At 39.0% G+C, this 22279-nt stretch overlaps 1 protein-coding gene and 2 long non-coding RNA genes across 3 annotated transcripts in view; 2 read left to right on the plus strand and 1 right to left on the minus strand.

Moving 5' to 3' along the window:
• Nucleotides 1-15354, plus strand: part of LOC148904352 (uncharacterized) — a 27706-nt gene extending 12352 nt beyond the window's left edge. Inside the window, exons 3-6 of the long non-coding RNA XR_016118934.1 lie at nucleotides 6680-6779; nucleotides 10701-10744; nucleotides 13367-13445; nucleotides 14629-15354. This is a non-coding gene — a long non-coding RNA (uncharacterized LOC148904352). The remainder of the gene's footprint in view (nucleotides 1-6679; nucleotides 6780-10700; nucleotides 10745-13366; nucleotides 13446-14628) is intronic.
• The window catches only part of LOC148904351 (uncharacterized), a 52880-nt gene extending 31140 nt beyond the window's left edge, over nucleotides 1-21740 (plus strand). Inside the window, exon 3 of the mRNA XM_089025414.1 lies at nucleotides 21463-21740. Coding sequence (XP_088881540.1) covers nucleotides 21463-21503 — 41 coding nt within the window. The 3' untranslated portion in view covers nucleotides 21504-21740. The remainder of the gene's footprint in view (nucleotides 1-21462) is intronic.
• LOC148904353 (uncharacterized) lies at nucleotides 11006-20690 on the minus strand. The gene is made up of 4 exons (XR_016118935.1): nucleotides 20537-20690; nucleotides 15239-15325; nucleotides 14833-14975; nucleotides 11006-14541 (listed from the first exon to the last, which is right to left on the minus strand). It is a non-coding gene; the product is annotated as an uncharacterized LOC148904353 (long non-coding RNA).
• Nucleotides 21741-22279: the final 539 nt, after the last annotated feature.

Below are 22279 nucleotides of genomic sequence, written 5' to 3' on the forward strand. Positions count from 1 at the left end.
CGCCTCAAGTACTTAGTTAAGTCATCCCTAAGTACTTGGTCAGGTCGCGTCCAGGTTATTTCCAAGTCGTCCTTAAGTCATTCTCAAGTACTTATCAAGTCCTTCAAGTCCTTAGATATAAATGAGTGAACCAGAGGTAGAGCAGCCCCAAGAGGAGCAGAAGATTACCAAGGCTAAATCTCCAGGCAGAGTCGCTGCCGGAAAGAAGCTCGCGGAGATGAACAGGAAGAACAAAGCCAAAAAAGAAGAAAAGGTGGAGGAAAAGGAAGAGGAATCCTTTATTAATCCTGGGTACGTCATCGGCGCGTTGGGAGTCATCATAGCAGCAGGTAGCCTTTACTTACAATGGCGGGCAGCAAAGCCAAAAGTAAAGTTGGAGCCAGCGCATTACACGCCTACGGAGCCGCCCGTTAGAAAAAGCAAAATCCCTGAAATGGAGTAACCTTCTCGCTTTGTAATATAATGTCAACCAAATTAATTGACGCCGTCCAAGAAGCTGCTATTACAACCTCCATCATCGCCGGTATTGGCTGGGTAGGTAAGAAAGTCCTAAAGGAGGACCTTACTGAGGGCCCAAGTAAAAACCTAAGTAACTTTGCTAAGATGACCGCTGCCGTATGCGGGGCTATCATGCTAAGAAATTACCTACAGAAGGAAAAGTACCTGCCAACGGTGTGAAAATCCCTGCGATTTTCTAATATATAATGGCTAGCGTGGTCGTAGGTGGAGTCATTGCAGCTTTAGCATTCACTGGAGCTAATTATGGTGGTCAATATTTGGATAGATTAGTTAGAGGTGATCGCAGCGGAGATTTAGCCACCGAAAGAAAGAGACACGACTTAGCGCTGGAGAAATATCAGCGAGACGTGGCAGCTTGGAATGAAAAAAGACAAGCTTACAGGGATTGGTTGGATAAGAACTACCAAGACAAAATGCAGGCACACAAGAACTTCGAAAACACAGACTACGCCTTTAAGCTTTATGCGCAAGCACACCCCGACTTTAGGTTAAGAAAGCCTCAGTTCAAGAATTACTACCAGCCTTCTAAGAAACAAAAAGATAGTGAGTTGGTCTTCGTAGGAGTCGCAGGGCTGGCGGGAGGCGTAGCTTTGGCGTATCTAATATAATGATCGTCTTTTTGGAAAGCGACAAGAATGACTTTACCACTTATTTGAATCCCCCCATCAAAGCCCATAAAGTTCGGCTGGTTAGTTGTTCTTTATACAATTCTTGGTATAATTTAATTAATGGCTTTGTCATCGGAACTTCCGGCACCAAACCAAAGTTACCAGATTCCCATTACACCCCTATAACACTGGCTAAGGAGCTAGCAAAACATGGATATACTCTTACCACAGGATTGCCCCACGAAATGAAATTCAAGAAAAATAGTGGAAGCGCCAATTTAAAGGACAGTTCATTGGTAGAACTCCTGGGCCTTACTAGTACCACAATCAATGGTCAACTTGACGTGAAATGGAAAGTGGCATCCTCTTACGAAGTCTATTGCGACTTGGTCAATAGTTACAGCAATGGGGAAAAGTCTTCTCTTATGTCCAAGTTTCTGCCCAAAGGTAATCCATTTGACCCAGTAGAATGCACTCCCATTTCTTTAAGCTATGACTTGTCTCATTTGGTAGAAAGCATAAACATCACCATTAAAGTGGACGGAGAGACGGTGGATTTTAACGGACGTAAGATCAATCTTGTTTTGGAATTCATATAATGGGCCGCGTAGAGGACAAACTCAAAAGGATTTACTATGGGCCTGAGGGCTATTGGAGAGGAGCGTCAGCTGTCAAGAAACTCGCGACCGCGGCCAGGGTATCAGAAGAAACGGCTAAGAACTGGCTAAGAAAACAAACCCTCTGGCAGGTTTATCTTCCCGTGCCCAAGTACATTCCCAGGCCCAGCTTCACCGTAAATACCCCCAATGAAGTTCATCAGGCGGATTTGCTTTTCTTACCGCACGACAAGGTGAGAAGAAAGACCTATAAATACGCTTTGACCGTAGTTGATATCGCAAGCAGATACAAGGACGCCGAACCCATAACCAGCAAGGATTCTGGGGAAGTCGCAGAAGCCCTAGGTAGGATTTATAAGCGCGTCTTGAAATGGCCCAAGCTGCTGCAAGTGGATGCGGGGACGGAGTTCATGGGCGTGGTTACTAAGACCCTGAAAGACCACGACACTAAGATTAGGAGAGCCGAAGCAGAGTACCACAGGGGTCAGAGCATCGTCGAAAGATTTAATAAGACCTTGGCCGAGCGTCTCTTTGGGTACCAGTATTGGAAAGAGCTGGAAGATCCCTCCAAACGCAACAGGGAATGGACTCAGAGGCTCCCCCAGGTCATCGTGGCTTTGAACAACGAAGCGGCCAGGGCTACGGGAATGAAACCCAAGGATGCCATAAAAAAGAAACACGTGGAACACAAGTCCTACGTCAGAAGTTCGAGGGCGGTCGGACTGAAGGAAAAAAAGCTACCCCGCGACATAGCGGTCAGATACCTCTATCAGCCGGGGGAACTCGAAGGTGGCAGTAAGAGAGCCACGGATCCTAACTGGTCCCTGGAAACGTATGAGATCTCGAAGTCCGTCACCAAGGAAGGGCAACCCGTGTTGTATTACCTAGATGGCCCAAGTCGTGGATTTGTCAAGGAAGAGCTGCTCATAGTTCCCAAAGACTCAGAGTAGTGCTGCTCCGCGCGCCCGATTGCACTCTAGGCATGTCAGTCTTACGTTGCCTCTGCAATGCCCGCGCTTGTTATTTATGCGATCCACGGAGAACTGCTGATCGTCATTCGGATCAAACCTCCATAGTAGAGGTATGTTACATTTGGCACACCTTGCCCCTTTCTTATAGACGTCGTCCACGCATAGGTCGAATTTGACCCCCGCATAGCGGGGATCCGTACTCTTTTCTTCGTCGTTCCGCTTGTAGCGAAGGAGTTTCTTAGCAATGTTCTCTTTGGCTACGTCTTCTGGGGTGCGGTCGTAACGCAGTTGCGGCCCCCAGGCACTTTTTAACTGTTTGGCATATTCTACGCGGCTTACGGCGGTGTAGATAAGGTTGCTCCAACACAGCCGCTGGTCTATGATCCATAAGGTTTCTTTTATGGTAAGTCCTTGCGCGCTGTGGACTGTCATGCAATAGCCCAAGCGCCAGTCTGGATGGGAGGTTATTTTTTCCACTTTTTCTATGGGCACCCAGGCTTTATCGTGCGTTACTGCGTTCTGCAGTTGGATGTCGGTACCAGGTACCCAGACGTCTCTTTTTTGCATGCGGGTGTCGTGGGGTTTGTAGCAAACAGGTACGGGATGCGTAGGGAAGCACTCTCGGTGTATATTTAGCAAATCCTTTTGTATGCGCGACTGTGCTGCGCGCTTACTGCTTAGCACCAGATCCTTAGGGTGCCACGAGTACAAGAAGTCCTCATATTTCTTCGCTCGTACGCGTTTGCGCAGTGTTTTGCATTGCTCGGCGTCACTGAGGCCCCTCAATTCCGCTTTCAGCTTACGTATTTGATCGTTGCTGCGGTAATCTGTGTTGATTTCTTCAGAGTAGTCTACGAACCCCTTTAGCCATTCGTGGGGCATCTCTCCGGCTATTGGAGGAGGCTGGCAGGGATCTCCGGCGAATATTACTTGACACTTTCCACGGAGGAATTCTACGAATTCTTTGAGGATTTCTAAAGGAACGGTGCAAATCTCATCCCAAAGTATCACGGGAGGTATGTCGTGGATGGCCTCTGGTACCCATTTTTGTCCATTCCAACGGAAGAAGCTGTGGTAGGTCTGCGCGTCGTGGCCCATTTCGCAGAGTTCTCTTTCCAAACGATGCGTTGGCGTTAGCACCTTTATCTTAGGAAAGAGTTCTAACACGCGCGTCGTCTTACCACTGCCGCCGGTACCATAGAGGTAAGAGAAGCGTTGGTAGGAAATGGGGTCGGCAACTGAGGGCAGTGGCTCTTCCGTCGGCGTTACGGTGCCCTGGGTGTGCTCGCCGTGATATTCTACACGTGCCCTCCAAGACCTTATCTCCTCATCTTTGACGCGCCATTGTCCACTTTCTGCGAGTTCATCGGCAGTGTAGAATTCCTTCATCTTTTCCAATACGTGCGGTTTCACGTATAAGGAATCCGTGGCTACGCGGGGGATATCTTCTTTGTCAAACCGCAAGAGCATTGCGAGAAGGTTAATGTGCGCATATGCAAGCATACTTGCACGCAGATGGTAATACTGCGGTCGATGGTCCTGGTAATAACACAGCGCATTCCATTCGTGTAGTTTATCGTCGACAAGGTAGTCCCATTTCTCTACAGACACCATCGTTCCTTTGTCATGCGCGCGCTTGATGAGGAAGCTTAGCTCGCCTTTGTCCGTTATCAGGCGCCGCTACATATGTTTTTCACCTTCTTTTGCGCCCTGCGTGAATTTACCTATGACCACACGCGCTGTGGGGTTATGCTCCGGTAACCATTGCGTGAAGGCGCTGTGACAAAGTATGGCTTCATGCGCTGTGTATTTTAAAAGTTTGCGCTCTTCAAAGAACTTCAATAGGGGCACCGGTATCCGTTCTTTCTCCTGCAGGTGCTTCCCATACCACGCATAGATTATGGGGTGCAGACCCGCTGCTAATTTCCAGGTGGTCAACCGTACAAACCCCGTTGCTGGGGCGTCGTAGTGACCATCCAACGCAACACGAAAGAACTGTGAATCTGGATGTCCGTAACGGTCGTAATATTCCTTACAATCTCATATCCAGCGACACGTATTCGTCTTCATCGAACTCCATGTTCCACAGACCACCGTGACCGTGTTCTACACTAGCTTTAGCTATATCTTTGAACTCCTCCGGTGTGGATTTCCACCAGTTTCTTTTCTTTGCGGCTAAGAAGTCCAAACTGCGACTGCTAAGCACTTCGTCAGAGAAGTCTTCTCCTAAAGTCTCGCAGGCGCTTCGAATGCGCAACTGTTCCACTTCAGGACGATACAAGGTGCCGTCTTGGGTCATAAATTGACTTCCCTCCGCGTCCATTAACCAAATGGAATTCTCGTGCATTAGTTCTGCAAGCGGTGACTCCTTGTAAACGCATGTTTCTTTCTTTTTGGGGAACCTTAACTCCCTCCACGCATGTGCGTTATGCTGGTAAATTACGATAGGCGCACCCCGGCCCCCATACTTGTGCGTCCCGGAGTAAATGAAGCCGTCGGCGATGTCTTTCACGTGTATGCGCCTTTCTAAAGCAACCTCTAACTTCTTGATGTTGTCTATCGTTCCTCCAGCCCTACGCGTATCTTTTTCCCATTTCCTGATGGCTTCTCTTCTCTTTAAAGTTAACTTACCACCACGAGAGGAATCCTCAAAGAACTCTCTAACCAGCTTTCCTACGCAGTTACCAGGATGGCGCATTGGTTTAAGTTTTTTAACATCTGGCTTCTTGATCTCGTAAGCAGCATAAATAACTACGGTAACTGGATATGCAACTTCGTAGAACAGCATGTCGATGCCCACCAGCGCTCCAGGTCTCGTATCCTTGCTTAAAACAAACAGGTTCTGCTTACCAGACGCCCGTATTGGATTACGCCCCTTTTCTATTATCCACTCACCGTCTAAATACTTTATAAACGTCAACTCCAAACGGTAGTCGCCTTCAGGCATTAAGTCGATTATCCTTCCTGCTCTTTCCTCGTCCATCATCTCGTCTGTATCTCCCTCCATAAACGTTGTGAAGGCAAAGTCCGCATCCAGGCGATTCAACACCTGAGTCCTGAGCTTGCGCACAGTTTTGTTTCGAATGCTTTTGATGGCGTCCATCTATATCTAAGGAATATCTTAACCTCCGTTTGCGGTACCCAACACAGCAGCAGTAAGCTAACAGTGTAACGCACCTACTTCACACGGGTTATTTCCATGCCGCCAAAAATTTTACCATAGGCGTAAACGCGGGTAATCCCCGTAAAAACGTGATAGGTTCCTGGGGACTTCGCGAGTCCCCCTTACTGCTGCTGGATGAGTATGATATCGAAAATTATCATAAATTTTACTCACTCTATTGCTTCTCATGGGCTGAGAGCTCTCACCCAATCCATGATAACTTGTGAATTCCACATGGTTAATGTAACATCTGTAGGTTTTTGCCGCACCATGTCAAGTTCATTCTAGTTAGGGCACATGCAAATTAAAATGCGTTTGGATTTTCTTTGAAAGCAGAACAAAATCCTTATTCTTAGTTACAAAATAAATAATCAAACAATTAGTGAATTTGGTTTTTGCATGACATAAATTATCAAGAGCAAGGCCATGTTTTCTGACATTAAAAATCAAGACCTCCGACTTTTCAAATTATTCAGCTTACAGCTTTGGCTATGGTTATGACACTGTCATGGTAATATCTTGAAATTTGACAGCATGCAGCATTTTCGGTGTTTAAATGAAATTTCTATTGAAGTTTTGATTGGCCTATGAAAACCATTGGAAAGGAATGTTCTGCTCAAATGCCTCTCAAAGGATTCTATTGACAGAATAAAAATAATTTTGAAATTTCAAACTGTTTCTTGATTCTCCATTTTTTATGACAGCGACTCAAAAAAAATGCTTATTTCATCCGTATTAGTTATGCCAATTAATGCTATCCTGTTTAGATGCATGTTAATCTCCATTTTTTTCCTTATCCAGAGGCCACTTGGGTGCTTAAAAGGACTTACACTATTTATGGCGTGGCTTCTTAAACTGATGTCACTTGACCAGTTAGACAGTAGGAACCTATCAAAATGTGGTATGAAAACAATGCATTCTAGCTATGGGCGCTGGAGCTAGAGCAAGAACCTATGATTCCTCAATATGCACGGCTGTTTCAAATAGGAATTTTAGTCCGCTGACCTAAAGTATGGCTGACGCTATTCTTGCGTAAAACTATATATCATATTACGAGAAGCGTGGTTTCAAAATTCGACTTCTTCCAAACAAGAAGGGATCGCTGATCGTGAGGAAATTATTTACTTTATTCGTGGATGATATCAAATGCATGGTATTTGTGTCTGAATGATCCAGAAAATAAAGGAATGACAAGGTCTATAAATATTGTCTGGGAAAGCGAAGACCTCATTGGCAACAGTGACAGCGACGAAACTCTCGATTATGAGAGCGAATAATTATATGTATATAACATTTTAAAAAATAAATAAATAATTTAACTTCTACTAACAAATCAGTTTATATATCATACGATTATTTTTCTATTTCTTAAGCGTATCATATCATTAACTTGAATTTTATTTACATATAAACATGTACTAGTACATAAGATGATTGTGAATGAGCGATAATATCACGTCAAGTATATACAGTATACCGGGCGCAACAAGTTTGAGAAATTGATGACACATCTATTCGTACAATCTGTTCAGATCTTTTCAAAAAGACCTTTTCTGTGGGTTAAAGGTCTTGTTTTCTAAGATAAGCTTTCGCTAGAAGCAAAACACGGCATTAAAAGTTGAAAAACATTGCATATTTTGGCACTACACGGGCTTACCCATAAAATCCCGCCTCGATACTGGGAGTTCTAAGAAGCATGGAAAAAAAATCTCCATGTTAGCCCACAGAACAATTTTTCAACTTCAATCTCCGACCCCTCTAGTAAATGTAGGTCTTCTAGTTTATGCGAACTCGCTGCGCCCGATCTCCTTCTCGATTCAACCAAGTTTATCTCTTCTACAAAATTTGATCGGCTTTAATATTAAACTATTTACCATATATGGTAAATAATTTAATATTAACTCGCAACAATCTTCGCGCATGACATCTTACATACATTGCTAATTCGGGCATTTGAAACAGCCGTGTATGGTGTTTCCGCACAAATCAGGCAAGTGATTTTTATACTGTGGTTGTTTGGCTCTGAGGAAATATTATAACCTGAATTTCAGATCCCATGCATGTCGAGGGGATGGGAGGAGAGTGAAGAAAGGGAGAGAGGAGGGGCCAACTCCAAGGCTTTTTGGTACTTGTGTCGCATGTACATATACTGGATGCCCCAACTGATAGGACAAAGACTAATAAGGATTTACTAGAAGTATATAACAAAATCATCATCAATATAGGAAATTTTCTGAAAAATATATTTATTACCAGTTTACCTGTGGAACACCGGTCATAAATACCTTAATTTTCAACTTCCACATATGTGAAGCATAGAAATGAGTTATCGTGAGTGAACTGAATATGAAAATGTGTCACTCTCTCACTCACTCACTCTCTAAGATTTAGTAGATCAGTAATTAAATGATTATGAATTGTCTCAAGTCATCTGCTTAAGAAGTTTACACAAAACCTACTTTCAGATGTACATTTCTTAGAAACTGTCTAGCACTGATTTGAGCATGCTTACACTAGCACATACTGTAGTTTGACTTTCAGAGTATATGTATTCTTGGTTTTCATCTACATCATCAAAAATGTTGCAAGGATTTATATCAAACAAAACTTACACAGGCCGAGAGAGTAGCCAAAACTATATATATCTCAGCCAAAACAGTGCTGAAAACAGTGGTAAGATACAAGAGCCCAAGCATAGAAGTATGCCAATGATTATCGCCGATTAAACTTTAAGCGTCGTATTGTAAAGCCAGAGATTCAAATACTACTGAAATAGAACCAAAAACATTTCATTTTTGAAAGAAAAAACAACATTCACTTTTGAAGAACGCTTTTGTCTTGATAAGCAATAGATATTTGTTAATGAGCTGTGCAAATATCGTTCATATGCGTGGAAGAGCGCATGTTTTTTTTACACACAACAACACTCAAATGAGCGTAATTGGAAGAAAGTTGCACGCGCGAGAACCCGCGTGAAATGTTACAATACATCTGAGCTGTACTGTAGGTTCGGTGGAAGGTCGACTAAGGGCCTATGTGGCGGCAAATGTCAAACCAATGTCGATCTTAATTCAGTCACCCAAAAAAAAAGTCCAAAATGAGAAGTTCAAAAATGAAGTTCAAACACAATTTTTTGACAAATGTCTGCCAACTGTCAATTTCTACAAGCACTAAACAAAAGCAAATAACATCTAAACATCGGTCAAAATAATTCCAAATCACATCCAAATTGAAGGAACGACATTACATTATTTCTGTTTGGAGTTTTAATTCACAGGAGTAGAAAAAAGAAAATGAAGGCCAGAGAGATGAAAGCAGCTCAGCCGTCTTGTCGTATTCAGTCTGTCTTGCAAAGGCCTATTTCTAAGTCCATAAAAATACACATCTGAATCATCTAAATGTTCTTTAATCCTTCTGCTTCTTCTTCAAAACCACATAAGTTGCTTTCATCTCATGAGCCTTCAAATTTAAATTAAATTGGTTTTCAACACTATTTGCCATGGTTGTTTTTGTGTCTGTGCAAGCGCAAACATTCTTGGAATTTAAACCTCATGGTTTTCCTAATCATAGTGAATAATATACACTTAAAAGGCCATCTGATTGGTTAATTAATGACGCTTATTGTTATGGCGATATAAAAAAACAAAAAAAGCCTTCGGGGGGAAGGAGAAATTTTTTTTGCCAGTGCCTTTTTTTAGGGGGTTTCAGATGTCATAGGAAATGTGGATGGTTTTTCTTTCGGGCAGTTTCAGGCACCGTAGGAGTCAAAGGGTTATGAGACCTGAGTTGTGGCTGGAAAAACATCAACACTTTTTAGTAACCAGTTAGCTTGTTTACGATAATGTAAGTCCATATTCTGAATTTTTCTGAGTTTAGTTGTTCCATTTTCTTAGAAAACAGTGCTAAACTTTGTATTGAAGGAAGCCATTTTGTTTAGTTTGTGTGTAATCTGAGAGTATTTCACTGGTAATTAATCCTTTCAAACATGCACTTTGTGAAGAATATAGTGTTACCCACACAGAGCAAGTAACAGAAATTTGGCCTCTTATAGCAGACCTAATCAGTTGGTGTTTTTCTTTAAGCGCCCAAATCATAAGGTTGAGTTAATAGTTGGATTATTCTAAAAGGCCTAAAGATTAGTACACTTCATTGCGTACCCCATACTAGTAGGTCTTCTGGCTAACAAACCCTGTCTTCATTCAAGTCTGTATAATTAGACTGACAGCTTAATTAGCTTAATTGGTTCTTTGCTGGTTTTTCTACTTAAATCTGAAGAATTATCTTTTCTCATTATTTATTGTACATAACCTTCTCTAGTTTAAGAATGCATTTTTTATTTTTTCTGATGCAACCTAACTTAATCTTACCTTTTTTATTTTGATGTAAATAATTTAAAGGTAAACCTATGTTCTAACATTTTAGTAAATGAATGAACTGAAGTGATACATTTGCATATTCAGAGCCCTTGTAATAACTCATTTTATTCATCCTCTTCCTTTGCCTTACCCTTTAGTTTTCTTTTTTATCTGTGGTAAGCTTTTTAAAGCCACTTTGAGCTCCTGGGAATGGCCTATTCGAATTTTGTTTTATTATTATTCAACCAATTGTGCTTACCACAAACCCTTTTTCTACCAAAGATTTTGTGTTAATCTTGTGAATTTTTTCCAAATTCATTTTGTTTTATGCAAAAAATAAATTAAATATGTAATTTTTGCTTTCCAAGTTTTCAGAAAATGCATACTTTATGCCAAATAACCTCTATGAGCTTTTTAATAAAATGCTTATCAATCCATAATTAATACTTTTCTAAATTTCTTTTCAGGTCATTCATCAGGAGAGAATTATCAGTAGCCATGTTTGCCAGAGGTATGTTCCATGTGTCACTCTAACTTACACATGAAAATAGCAAACATTCTTGAGTGAGACAATACTTTCTGTTTTGGGAGGTTTCATGACTGAGTGCTGGTCATCAAAATTGAAATGTTTTGGATCTAAACATTTACTGTAATTTTCATAAACATGTAAACTCTGTGCATGTAAAAGCTGCATGAAAATTGGAAATTTTTGTCATAACCGGAGAGGCTCGGTCATTACTGTAAGGATATTTGCATCATTAGACTAGGGGCATTATTATTTTCTAACATCTTTATTTTCAATTTTTTTCCCATTTGTGACAATATTTTTTTTGTTTAAATAGCGCTTGGTGGTCACTTAACTGTGACCAATCTTGTACCCAGAGCCTGCGCTTCTTTCGGCCTGAGGCAAAGAAAAAGGGCTCTGGAATAATCCATTTTTGGCGCATGCGCCGGCTTAATTCCCAAAGTGAAACATAATCAATGAAAATCATGCTTTGAAACCTGCTTTCAAACAGAGTTCTGTCTTTACTTCATATCAAAATAAGAATTAGAAATTGGGATTATATTTTTTTATTTTTGGCAAGTCTTTTTATGTGTGCGTTTATACTGGAAGTCCAAGAAATCCTGGTCTCAAAAAATGGATAACAGTCAGAGCCCGGCCTCGTTTTTCACCACAGGCAGGAAAAAACGCAAGCTCTGCGCACGAGATTGAACTGTGACATGTTCCAGTTATACCTTTGCTTGTTGTTTTGAAGGTTTATTACTCCCAATGATGTCCAATCCAATACTTTGAATCCAAGACTTTGAAATTTTGATGGGAATAGTTGACATACGCAATTTTTGGATGTTCATAGAGGCACACATAACTGCATTTTTCACTAATACTTCAAGAATCATGGTCATCCGATGACTTTGATGAATTTAATAGTATAGATTATCTAGTAAACTTGACTGTGAATAAATGTCCTTGATGCTCTCCAAATATGTCAATGTTTATGAGTTTTATAGCAAAATGTGGTAGTCAGCGTAAGGTGTAATCAAGAACCTTTATTCACATTAAAAGTACCTTTTACAATAACTACGTACACCTTATGGATCCAAACTACTATAGTCAGGGAGCCTACAGGTGTACTCCCATGGGAATTTTGTGCTGGAAGCAAACCAATAGTGTAGATGTGTTAAGGTGACCTTGAGGAACATGAAAAAAATTGTCTGCAACTTTATATCTCACCCTCACATGTTTTAGAGAGGGTTGAAAAATTTCTTTAGTATCTCAGCCTGGAAACAAGGGTTCATCTTTAAATCAACTGTTTTCCAATTGTTTTTCAATATAGCGCCATAAAATTAAGTCAATGCATGAATTGCTATTTAAAAACTTTCCATACACTTTGAGGTGATCGATTTGATTACATTACTTATAGCGTGGAAACAAGGCTGACCTAAAATATCTAGTCTCTTTCTATTATTTAGACTCATATTTGTGATGTTCATTGTGATGTTAATTGCAGTTGAAATTTTTGAACTTGATTGATTAACCCTAACCGTTTTTCAAGCCTCCCTAAAACTTGTCCGTGCAAGTCATAAAATTGCTAGAAATATTTTTCAGTTCCTTAAGGTCCCCTAAACTCGTGTAGACTAGTGGGTTGCTTCCAGCATAGAATTCCCACTTAACCTTGACCATACTCCCTGATTATACTTCGATAATGTGATGATATAATTTGTTGTTAATAAGAGGACCTGCACATAAAAAACTCATGTCTATTTGTTAAACATAGAACAAAACTTGATTAAAACTCAAAGTTTACTAGATAATCTACACTACTAAATCCTTCAAAGTCATTGGATGACCATGATTCTTGAACTATTAGTGTGAAATGTGTGTGGCATCTAGAAATGTGCAAAAATTCAGCTATACCCGTCAATATATTACAAAATCTATCCAATAAACTTTCCTTGATATTTTTTCATATAATGACAAGCATTGCATTTATCACAATTCAAAAATGGAGTCACCATTCTCAATTTTGATTAATCTTGATAAAACCAACTCAAAACAGTTCAAGACTGACACTTTTCCAAGTGGAGAGTGGGGGTAGTGAGATAAAAATTGTAATTTTGCTACTCAAAATCACCGAGTTTTTCAAGTTCCATCCTTTAAGAAGCATGCGCAAACAAATGTGCACTGCAAAACCAGGGAATTTACCTTGAAAGAAAATATTACAATTCTGTGGGATTTCCACACATTAGTATGGTTCAAGGTATGCATTCCTTAAATTACAATTAAATAATTGTTTTTCTATTGGAGTAAATTCTCATTCTATTCCCATTATTATTATTTGACAATTTCAGGAATTTTTGTTGGGAATAAATTCCAACAGGACTCATTAGCAGAAAAATTCAACCTAGACTGAATTATGGAATCAGTCTCTCTAGAGTGCAAACAATTAATCCGTGTAACACTAATTACTAAATAGTACAAAATAGTGCCAATTAAACAATAGAAAACAATGGAATTTGCATGAAATTGTGCTATTGAGTATTACTAAAGTTTCACGGTTATATTTTTTGCACCCTATTAATCAATTTATAATTAATGATTTTCCTAAATTTGAATTTTTTCTATTCATTTAAGGTGATTAACAACATATGGAGATGATTATCATTGCCTTACTCTTCTCCCTCCGTCTTTCTGATAAACATAATATCTGCTGGTATGTTAATGTATTACTCTTGCTAATGAAAATAGCAGATATTCTTAAGCAAAACAATACTATCTGTAGTGGTGGTTTCATGAGTGAGTGCTGCTCATCAAAACTGAAACATTTTGGATCTGAACATGCATGCTTTCTCTGAATATCATTTGATTGCTTACATGATACTCACAGTTTAGTGTTGTGTATGGAAGCATTACACTTGAAAATAGCACTTGGATGAAACCTGCCATGCTTAATTATGTACATGTTAAGACAACTTGAACAGGAGAGTTCTTATTTTTTGACATTAATAACAGGAATAACATGTGACTTTACTACACAACGCTCAAAGTAATCAAATACATGACGTCATATTTGGGTGAATACAGTAGAAACCCGTGGAAGGTTTTCTTCTGTTTTGAAGAAAAAGGACCGCGAGCGTTGTGTTTTAGTCACGTCATTCCCTCGAGCATCATTTATTTATTTCATACAATTAACATTCTTCATCATGATACGATAAGAAGCAAGCCTTAAAGAATCTAGCACTTTATGAACAAGTGCCTTAATTGTTTATTGGTTAATCCCTTAAGAATTACTTCTTTGTTTCTCTGTGACGGTCACGGTGTTGATGGGTCATTGTCCAGTCACTCTCAAGATTATCCTAAAAACGAGCAGAACAGGAAAATACAAAAGAAATCACAGCTTTTCTGCTGTGGTATTTCTTTTGTTTTGTCCTGTAAGACTCGCATTCAAGATAATGTCGAAAGCCGTAGTCCAGAGGTCTGGGGTTGATTTTTTTAAGAGTATTTTAATAAGACTCACTTAATTTTGCATTGTTTTACAGTTAACATTTATGTATAGTTTAAACTCTTTTCTTCTCCTCTCACTCTGTCTTATCTCTTATGCTTTAATATTCTTAATTTTCTTTTCTTTCCATTCCTTTTCTCTATTCTTCACATTTTTTCTGTGATTTGCTTTTACTTGTTTCTTCTATTTCCTATTTTCCTTTTTTGCTTTTACTATTTATTTATTTCATCTCGTTTCTCCTTCCTCTCTTCTTACATTTTCATTTTATTTCTTCTTCTTTTATTCTGTCATTCATCTTGCTGTCCACCTGCAGAAATCAATGTAACAGTGCAACAAAATATAAACTCTCTTTATCAGGAATACATGGTTAATATATTTAATAATCTTTGTACAGGGTGCACATCTGAGAGTCTGCTTACATGAAGAGAACAGAGAAAAGAACAAAGAACAGATAAAAGAGGAATTCGAACAGAGAATGAAAGGAGAAAAGAGGACTGACAACAAAAAATAGATTAAAAAATAGAATAGAGAGAGAGAGAGAGAGCAGGGCAGGGCAGGATAAGAGTGTTTGCACATTGTTTAACATGTTTCCTCCTACCTTTTAGTGGCAGCATAGGCATTTGTACATAATACCATATGGTTGTGTAAATGGTTGTTTCATTCTTTCTGTTCTTCAAGTGGGTTTCTTCCCAATATCCACACTAATCAAACCCTCCTTTTGACTCTGCAGTAGTGGTGTCTCTGTTATTAAAAACATCAAAGCATCTGTTTATTCATCCACCCATCCATCAATCCATCAATCCATCCCTCACTCAGTCTATCCCTCTTTCCATCCCTCCCTCTATCCCTAACTCCCTCCCTTCATCCCTCCCTCCATTCCTCTCTCCCCCCTCCCTTTCTCCCTCCCTCTATCCAGCCATCCATTCTTTCCCAATGCCTACTATGCTGTCCCACACACAGAAAACTAATTTAAAATCTCTATAAATATGTACATGCTTACTTACAAGACTTGTTGTTCTGTTGCCAGGTTGAACCGATGACTTCATAACACAGCTCACCACAGTCATCTTTTAAGTCATTCACTTGTGTCTCTGTCATTAAAAACACAAAGCAGAAATAATATTTTCTACCTCATTTATCCATTAATCTATTACCCTTTCATCCATCCTCCCAACCACTTCATCAGTTTATTCATCCACCCATCCATAGATCCCTCTATCCCTCCATGCATGACTCCATCCATCCATCCATCCATCCATCCATCCATCCATCCATCCATCCATCCATCCATCCATCCATCCATCCATCCATCCATCCCTTTCTTGTAATAACATGGTATCGACCTCCGAAACTACCTTTAGATTTCTTTGATAAATTCGTAAACGTTCTTCATATTATAGAAGATAAATACAAAGAAATTTACATTTTGGGGGATTTAAATTGTGATCTGCTTTCTAATCCCCCCGAGTTGCATACTTCACGGCTCAATGATATACTTGATGAATTTCAATTGGAGCAAATAATCAACGAGCCAACTAGGGTTACGAAAAAGACAGAGTCCTTAATCGACCATGTAATATCAAATTGTAAGAATAATATTATTCAGTCTGGAGTTTATGCACTATCTATTAGTGACCATTATTTGGCTTTCGCCATCAGGAAAATTGGTATCCCAAGAGGAAGACCTAAAATTATTGAAACGAGAAATTTTAAAAATTTTGACTGTGAAGACTTTGAAAATGACCTTAAAAACACTGTTTGGCCACTCTTCGACCAACTAAAAAACGTGGACGAAGCATGGGCAAGCTGGAAAAAAATCTTCTTAAAAACTATTGATAAGCACGCTCCCACTAGGTTGATAAAAGTGCGCAACAAACCCTCTCCCTGGATAAATGCTAATGTTAAACAGGAAATGCATAACAGGGACTTCCTAAAGAAAAAGGCCACGAAGTCTAATGACCCAGAAGACTGGTCTAAGTATAGAAAGATGAGGAATTTTGTTAATCAATTAGTTACTAAGACGAAAAGGAAATTTTATCAAGATCAAATTGAAAAACACTCTCGTGACACCAAGAAAACTTGGAAGACAATAAATAATCTCAGGGGCAAGAGATCACAAAATGTTGAAATCAGCGAAATTAGGCAGACTGTGCAAAATACTGTTACTAATCCAAAGGATGTAGCAAATGTCCTTAACACTTATTTCACAGAAATTGCCGGTAAATTAGCTTCAGAAATAAATTCTAAACGTGACAGTAATGTAAATTTCGCTGATTATGTTAAAAAAGTAGACCATGTGTTTACTTTTCGTTTGATCGATTCCTCTAGAGTACTTGAGCTTCTGCAAGGTATTAATACTGCTAAAGCAACTGGTCTTGATAAAATTCCAAATATTATTCTAAAAGCAGCGGCTCCTCATATCTGTAATTCATTAACTACCCTTTTTAACCTTTCGATTAAAACAAATATTTTTCCGTCGGAATGGAAAGTGGCTAAAGTCACCCCCATTTTTAAATCTGGTGAACAAGATGACCCAGGCAACTATAGACCTATTTCAGTTACTTCTGCTATTTCCCGCCTTTTTGAAAAACTAATCTGTGAGCAGCTGATTTCATATCTTGACGAACATAATTTACTAGATACCCATCAGTCGGGCTTTAGACCTTATCACTCAACTTTAACTGCGCTTTTAGATCTAACAAATGAATGGTACTTCAATATAGACAGGAAAATGATCAATGGTGTGATATTTTTAGACCTTAAGAAGGCATTTGACACCGTTGATCATAGTATATTGTTAGCAAAACTAGAATATTATGGGTTTAACGCCACAGTCCGACAGTGGTTTCAGTCATATTTGACTGGCAGATCGCAACAGTGTTCAATCAATGGAGTACTTTCCGAAGCCCGTCCCATCTCTTTTGGTATACCTCAGGGGACAATTTTGGGCCCAGTTCTCTTTTTAATCTACATTAATGATCTATCGCGTTGCCTCGACTATAGTACAACTAGGCTTTATGCTGATGATACGACTTTATCATTTTCTGACTGTGGAATTAATAACCTGAATAATCAAATGGATATGGACTTAGAACATGTAGCTTCTTGGCTCTGTGCCAACAAACTCACTTTGAATGCTGTAAAGTCAGAATTTATGTTAATTGGTTCCCGTCAAAGAATTTCTACTTTAGATGACACAGACTTATGTCTGACTATAGACGGTACCGCGTTAAAACGATCTAAAGAAACAAAATGTCTCGGCGTCTATATTGATGAAAATCTGACTTGGCGTTCTCATGTTGAGCACATTAAAAAGAAGATTGCATGTAACCTAAGCACGTTAAAGAAAATTAAGCCAATTTTAAGTAGGCCCTATCTAATCAAAATCTATAAGAACATAATTGAGCCTTACTTTAACTATTGCTGTTTAGTTTGGGACAGTATCGACGAAACTTAAACTAGCAAGTTACAAAAACTACAAAACCGTGCAGCCCGTATAATTACTGGCGCACCGTATTTAAGCGTACGAACGAGTCAAATTTTTAATGCACTCAAATGGATACCTTTAAATGAACAAAGACTGCAACAAAAGGCCATTATGATGTTCAAAATCGTCAATGATATCGTCCCATCTTATTTAAAAGATATGTTTTCCAGCCAGATTGGTACTCAATCTTACAACTTAAGGCGTTCTTCTAAAAATTTACAAATTCCAAAAGCCAGAACTGACTATTTCAGAAATAGTTTTGCTTTTACTGGAGCCTGGCTTTGGAATTCTCTGCCTCAGTCATTAAAAGAAGAACGATCCTTAAAAGTATTTAAAAAGAAAATAAAAAGCTATAGGTTTTGCACTGATGACAACTAATATTTAATCGTTTTAGTTCTACGAAATATATCTAATTAACCCATTATCTTATTTCAATTGTATATTTATTGTATCAGTGTAGCATTTGTATATTTTACATAATTATCATTTGTTAATATAGTTTTTACGGCCTCTAGGTAGAGCAACATTAAGTTTTTTATCTTGATATTGATAGAGTTACCGTGCTTAAATAAAGATTATTATTATTATTATCCATCCATCCATCCATCCATCCATCCATCCATCCATCCATCCATCCATCCATCCATCAAGGTTTATAAGGCAATAGTTGAACCGTATTTCAACTATTGCTGTCTCGTTTGGAACAATCTTGATGAAACACTATCTGACAAACTTCAGAAGTTACAAAACCACGCCCCAAGGATAATTACAAGTTCCCCTTATCGTATTGTTCGTATGGCTAAAGTATTTACTGACTTAAAATGGATTCCTTTAAAAGAGATGAGACTACAACAAAAACCAATAATGATGTTTAAGATCGTAAATGGTTTGGCACTGTCTTACCTCAAGGACATATTTGAAGGTTATGACGACATCAATTACAATCTCAGATGATCTGACAAAAATTTGAGAATCCCCAAAGCCAGGACAGACTATTATAAATATAGTTTTGCATTTACAGGAGTCCGTCTTTGGAATTCTCTGCCAAACGACATCATAAATAAAAAAAATATTTCACTAAGAAGAAAATAAAGTTTTAAAACTTTAGCGCAAGCAACAAGTAACAATTTGTTCAATTTGCTTATTTTTGATTTTAAATTTGTAGTTTTACGGATTCTAGGTAGACAAGCTAAAATTTTATGTAATTTGTAGTTGATGGAGATATTGTGCTTATATAAGGATTATTATTATCATTATCCATCCATCTATGCATCCCATCCCTGCATCCATCCATCCATTCATCCATCCATCCATCCAACTATCCATGCATCCCATCCCTGCATCCATTCATCCATCCATCCAACCAACTATCCATGCATCTATTCATTCATCCATCCATCTATCCATTTCTCCCTCCCTTCCCCATCCCATGCACTACTAGTGGCACAGTAAATGGCCAGCCTCAAAACACTTTTGCAAAATTATATTTTGTTCTCTGTTGATCAGGGACGGCCGAACCGGGAGGTCTGGGGGGCTTTAGCCACTTTTTATGAAATTTTAATACATTTTCACTAAACTCAGCCCCTCCCCCACCCACACCTTGCCATGCAATGTCGCTATTGAGCCCCCCCCCCCCCCCCCCCCCAATCAAAAAACTGCTCCGCCGTCCCTGTTGATATTGAATGAAGATTGGATATCATTTTAGGACAGACAACAAGTAGAGTATCTTATTTCAAGTTACTTTCCCAATGTTATGTTACTATGTTATTATGTTATTATGTTAATATGTTATTCATTATTCATTTTAAAATAACTTACAAGTTTCTCACATGCTGATTGATTTAATTGTATCATGGATAAGAGGACAGACAGATAAAGCTGATGTCAATGAGTGTGCACTCTTTCCGTTGGTTGTTTTGATTACTAAAATGAGAAGTTTTTGTTTTTTCTCAAAACAGCTAAGCTTTGTGGATCCACACTACTTTGACAATGCCATGATACAATTTATCGTCAATAAGAAGACAGACACATAAAAAACTGGTGTAAATTTGTTAAATGCACATTCAGTATGTACCATTAAAAAAAGTTTGCTATGCTCATGACCAGGTAATTAAATAGAGGGGGAAGGAGGGGGGGGGGGGGGGGGGAATGCATGGAGATGGTAATTTTTTTTCCACAGGAATCCCATACTTAACATACTTATTGACTGGGACCAAAGGTAACTGTGGTCACAAGACAGCGATGTTTCCTGAGGTGGAGCCGGGGAAAAAAACACACTGCTTTCCCACACACTGATACCCTCTCGCCCAATCAGAGTATGAGAAAAATGGATTTGGCAGTTGGTATATAACAAAAGTATTTGTGAACCTAATGTGTTTTCAATGTAACTATTTTTACTCGTAATATAAACTGTTGTTTGTGTCGTTCTTGGTTTAAAATAGTAGCGATTACCAGCTATTTGATTAATTTAAAAAAAACACTTCTCCCTACGACCCAAGGAAGTCAAGCAACACTTTATGTGATTTGTGCAAGCATTTGAGTGGGGAGGGAAGATTTGTTTATAAAATATTATGTGGGGACGACAATTATTCCACAGCAAGGAAGGGTTTATTATATGCATTTACAAACTAAATGAAACGTCCCCTATCCTCCCCCCTTTCATCTAAATAATTAATACTTACAAGAACTGTCTATTATTAATACCCAGAAATAATAATCCTACACCCTTACAATTATTAAAGCAGCAAAAAAAGGTGAAATAGATAACTAAGTAATCATTTTACCTGTCTTGAATTAATTTAAAAGGTTCGCTTACCGTAGAAAGAGCGATATTTTCTGCAAACCTTTCCAAACACGAACTTCCGCCATCTTGTTTTGACTGGAAATGTGTAAAAACACAGGAAGCCCAATTTAGTTAAAAATACCAGATGGAAAAAAGTCGATAATAAATATCCTTCGTTGAAAATAATGAGCTTATAGTTAAGAAGTTGTACTAAACATATTAATAAATCAACCAAGAGCACGGTGCAACACTTTATTTATCCTTCGCCTTTGTTTTCCTGTATAATTCCTCTGGAATGAGATGGACTTGGGAATGAACGGAGTGAAACATAGAGTAAAACCTTAAATCTTGGGCTTGAATGGGAATAATGGACCCTTAGACACCGAGTGTAAGGTAATGCTTGTGTAAAAATCATGCAAAGAAAAGCTGTGTAATAATACAATCATGTCCACATTGTATGCTATCTGCCTCAGATTGGTGTCACATTTCAAGCACTCTCCTCCTTCAGATTCTTGTCAACCCTCTTTCTTATCTTTCATCTCTTTTCAGTTGAATTATAAAAAATAAAAACTTATATTTTACAACCACCACTCCCCGTACAGAGCTCTTCCGTGAGGTTCCCTCCACATGCATTACCACTACATTCTATATTAACAACATACAACACTCAGCTCACATGTTTTTTAAGGAGGGAGGAAAACCAGAGAACCTGGAGAAAAATCATCGCAACACAGAAGAGGACAACACATCAAACACACTCAAATCATATATGATCCAGTCTGAGCTGGAGCTCCATCACGGACCACAGCGGTGAGAGTTGAGTGCTAAACCACTCTGCGTCCCATGCCACTTTGGTTTTCTCTATCAATCAAAGTTATCATCATCATAGCTTTTGTCATTGATAACAATGACCTTTCCAACCTACTTATAATTTCTAATCATTATTATCATTATTCTAGATACATCTGCTAATGGTAACACTTTCTCAAGGTTTGGATGACATCGTGAATGGCTGTCCCACCCCTTATAAACTAGAGACATTAAGAGTTGACCACAAGTTTATCAGTTGAATTACAGTCAAGCGTCGTCCTCTATAAACAAAGTTAATTTTTATCATTAATGATTATTATGATCATCATGGTCATCATTATTATTATTATTAAGTAGTCAAGCAAGTTTCTATATAAACCATGGATTGTTTCGACAATTATTAACTATAAAAGGCTTTCAAGGATTTCTTCTTTAACATTTTTGTTAGGCTGCCAAGGGTGCCTTTGGGTGGGAATTAAGGAGGAATGGAAGAGGACTCAGAGGAGATTGTTTTTGCCATATATGCATCATATTGCTCTAAGCCAATGCTCAAAGGGTCAACTAGTGGGACCATATATTTTGGTAGACTTGATTTGAAATTAGATTTACATTACTTGCTCTTGAATACTTTATGAAAATTGAACTTGATAAACCATGATAAACCAATTGTCCTTGCCCAGCCATGACGTCATGACAAACCCAGATCGATTTTGGGGGAAGGTGTCGGTGGGGCCCAGACCCACTGCCAACCTCACCCATGGGGACCCCTTCCGGGCCCAGTATAACACAAATATGGGTTAGCGTCGGTTTCTGGGGCCTGGGACCCAGCCATGACGTCATGACAAACCCAGATCGATTTTGGGGGAAGGTGTCGGTGGGGCCCAGACCCACTGCCAACCTCACCCATGGGGACCCCTGCTGGGCCCAGTAAAACACAAATGAGGGTTTGCATCGGTTTCTGGGGCC

This window comes from Actinia tenebrosa, unplaced genomic scaffold (assembly GCF_029948245.1).
Source record: "Actinia tenebrosa isolate PJP-AT-01 unplaced genomic scaffold, QUT_ActTen_1.0 utg1892__unscaffolded, whole genome shotgun sequence".
NCBI lineage: Eukaryota > Metazoa > Cnidaria > Anthozoa > Actiniaria > Actiniidae > Actinia > Actinia tenebrosa.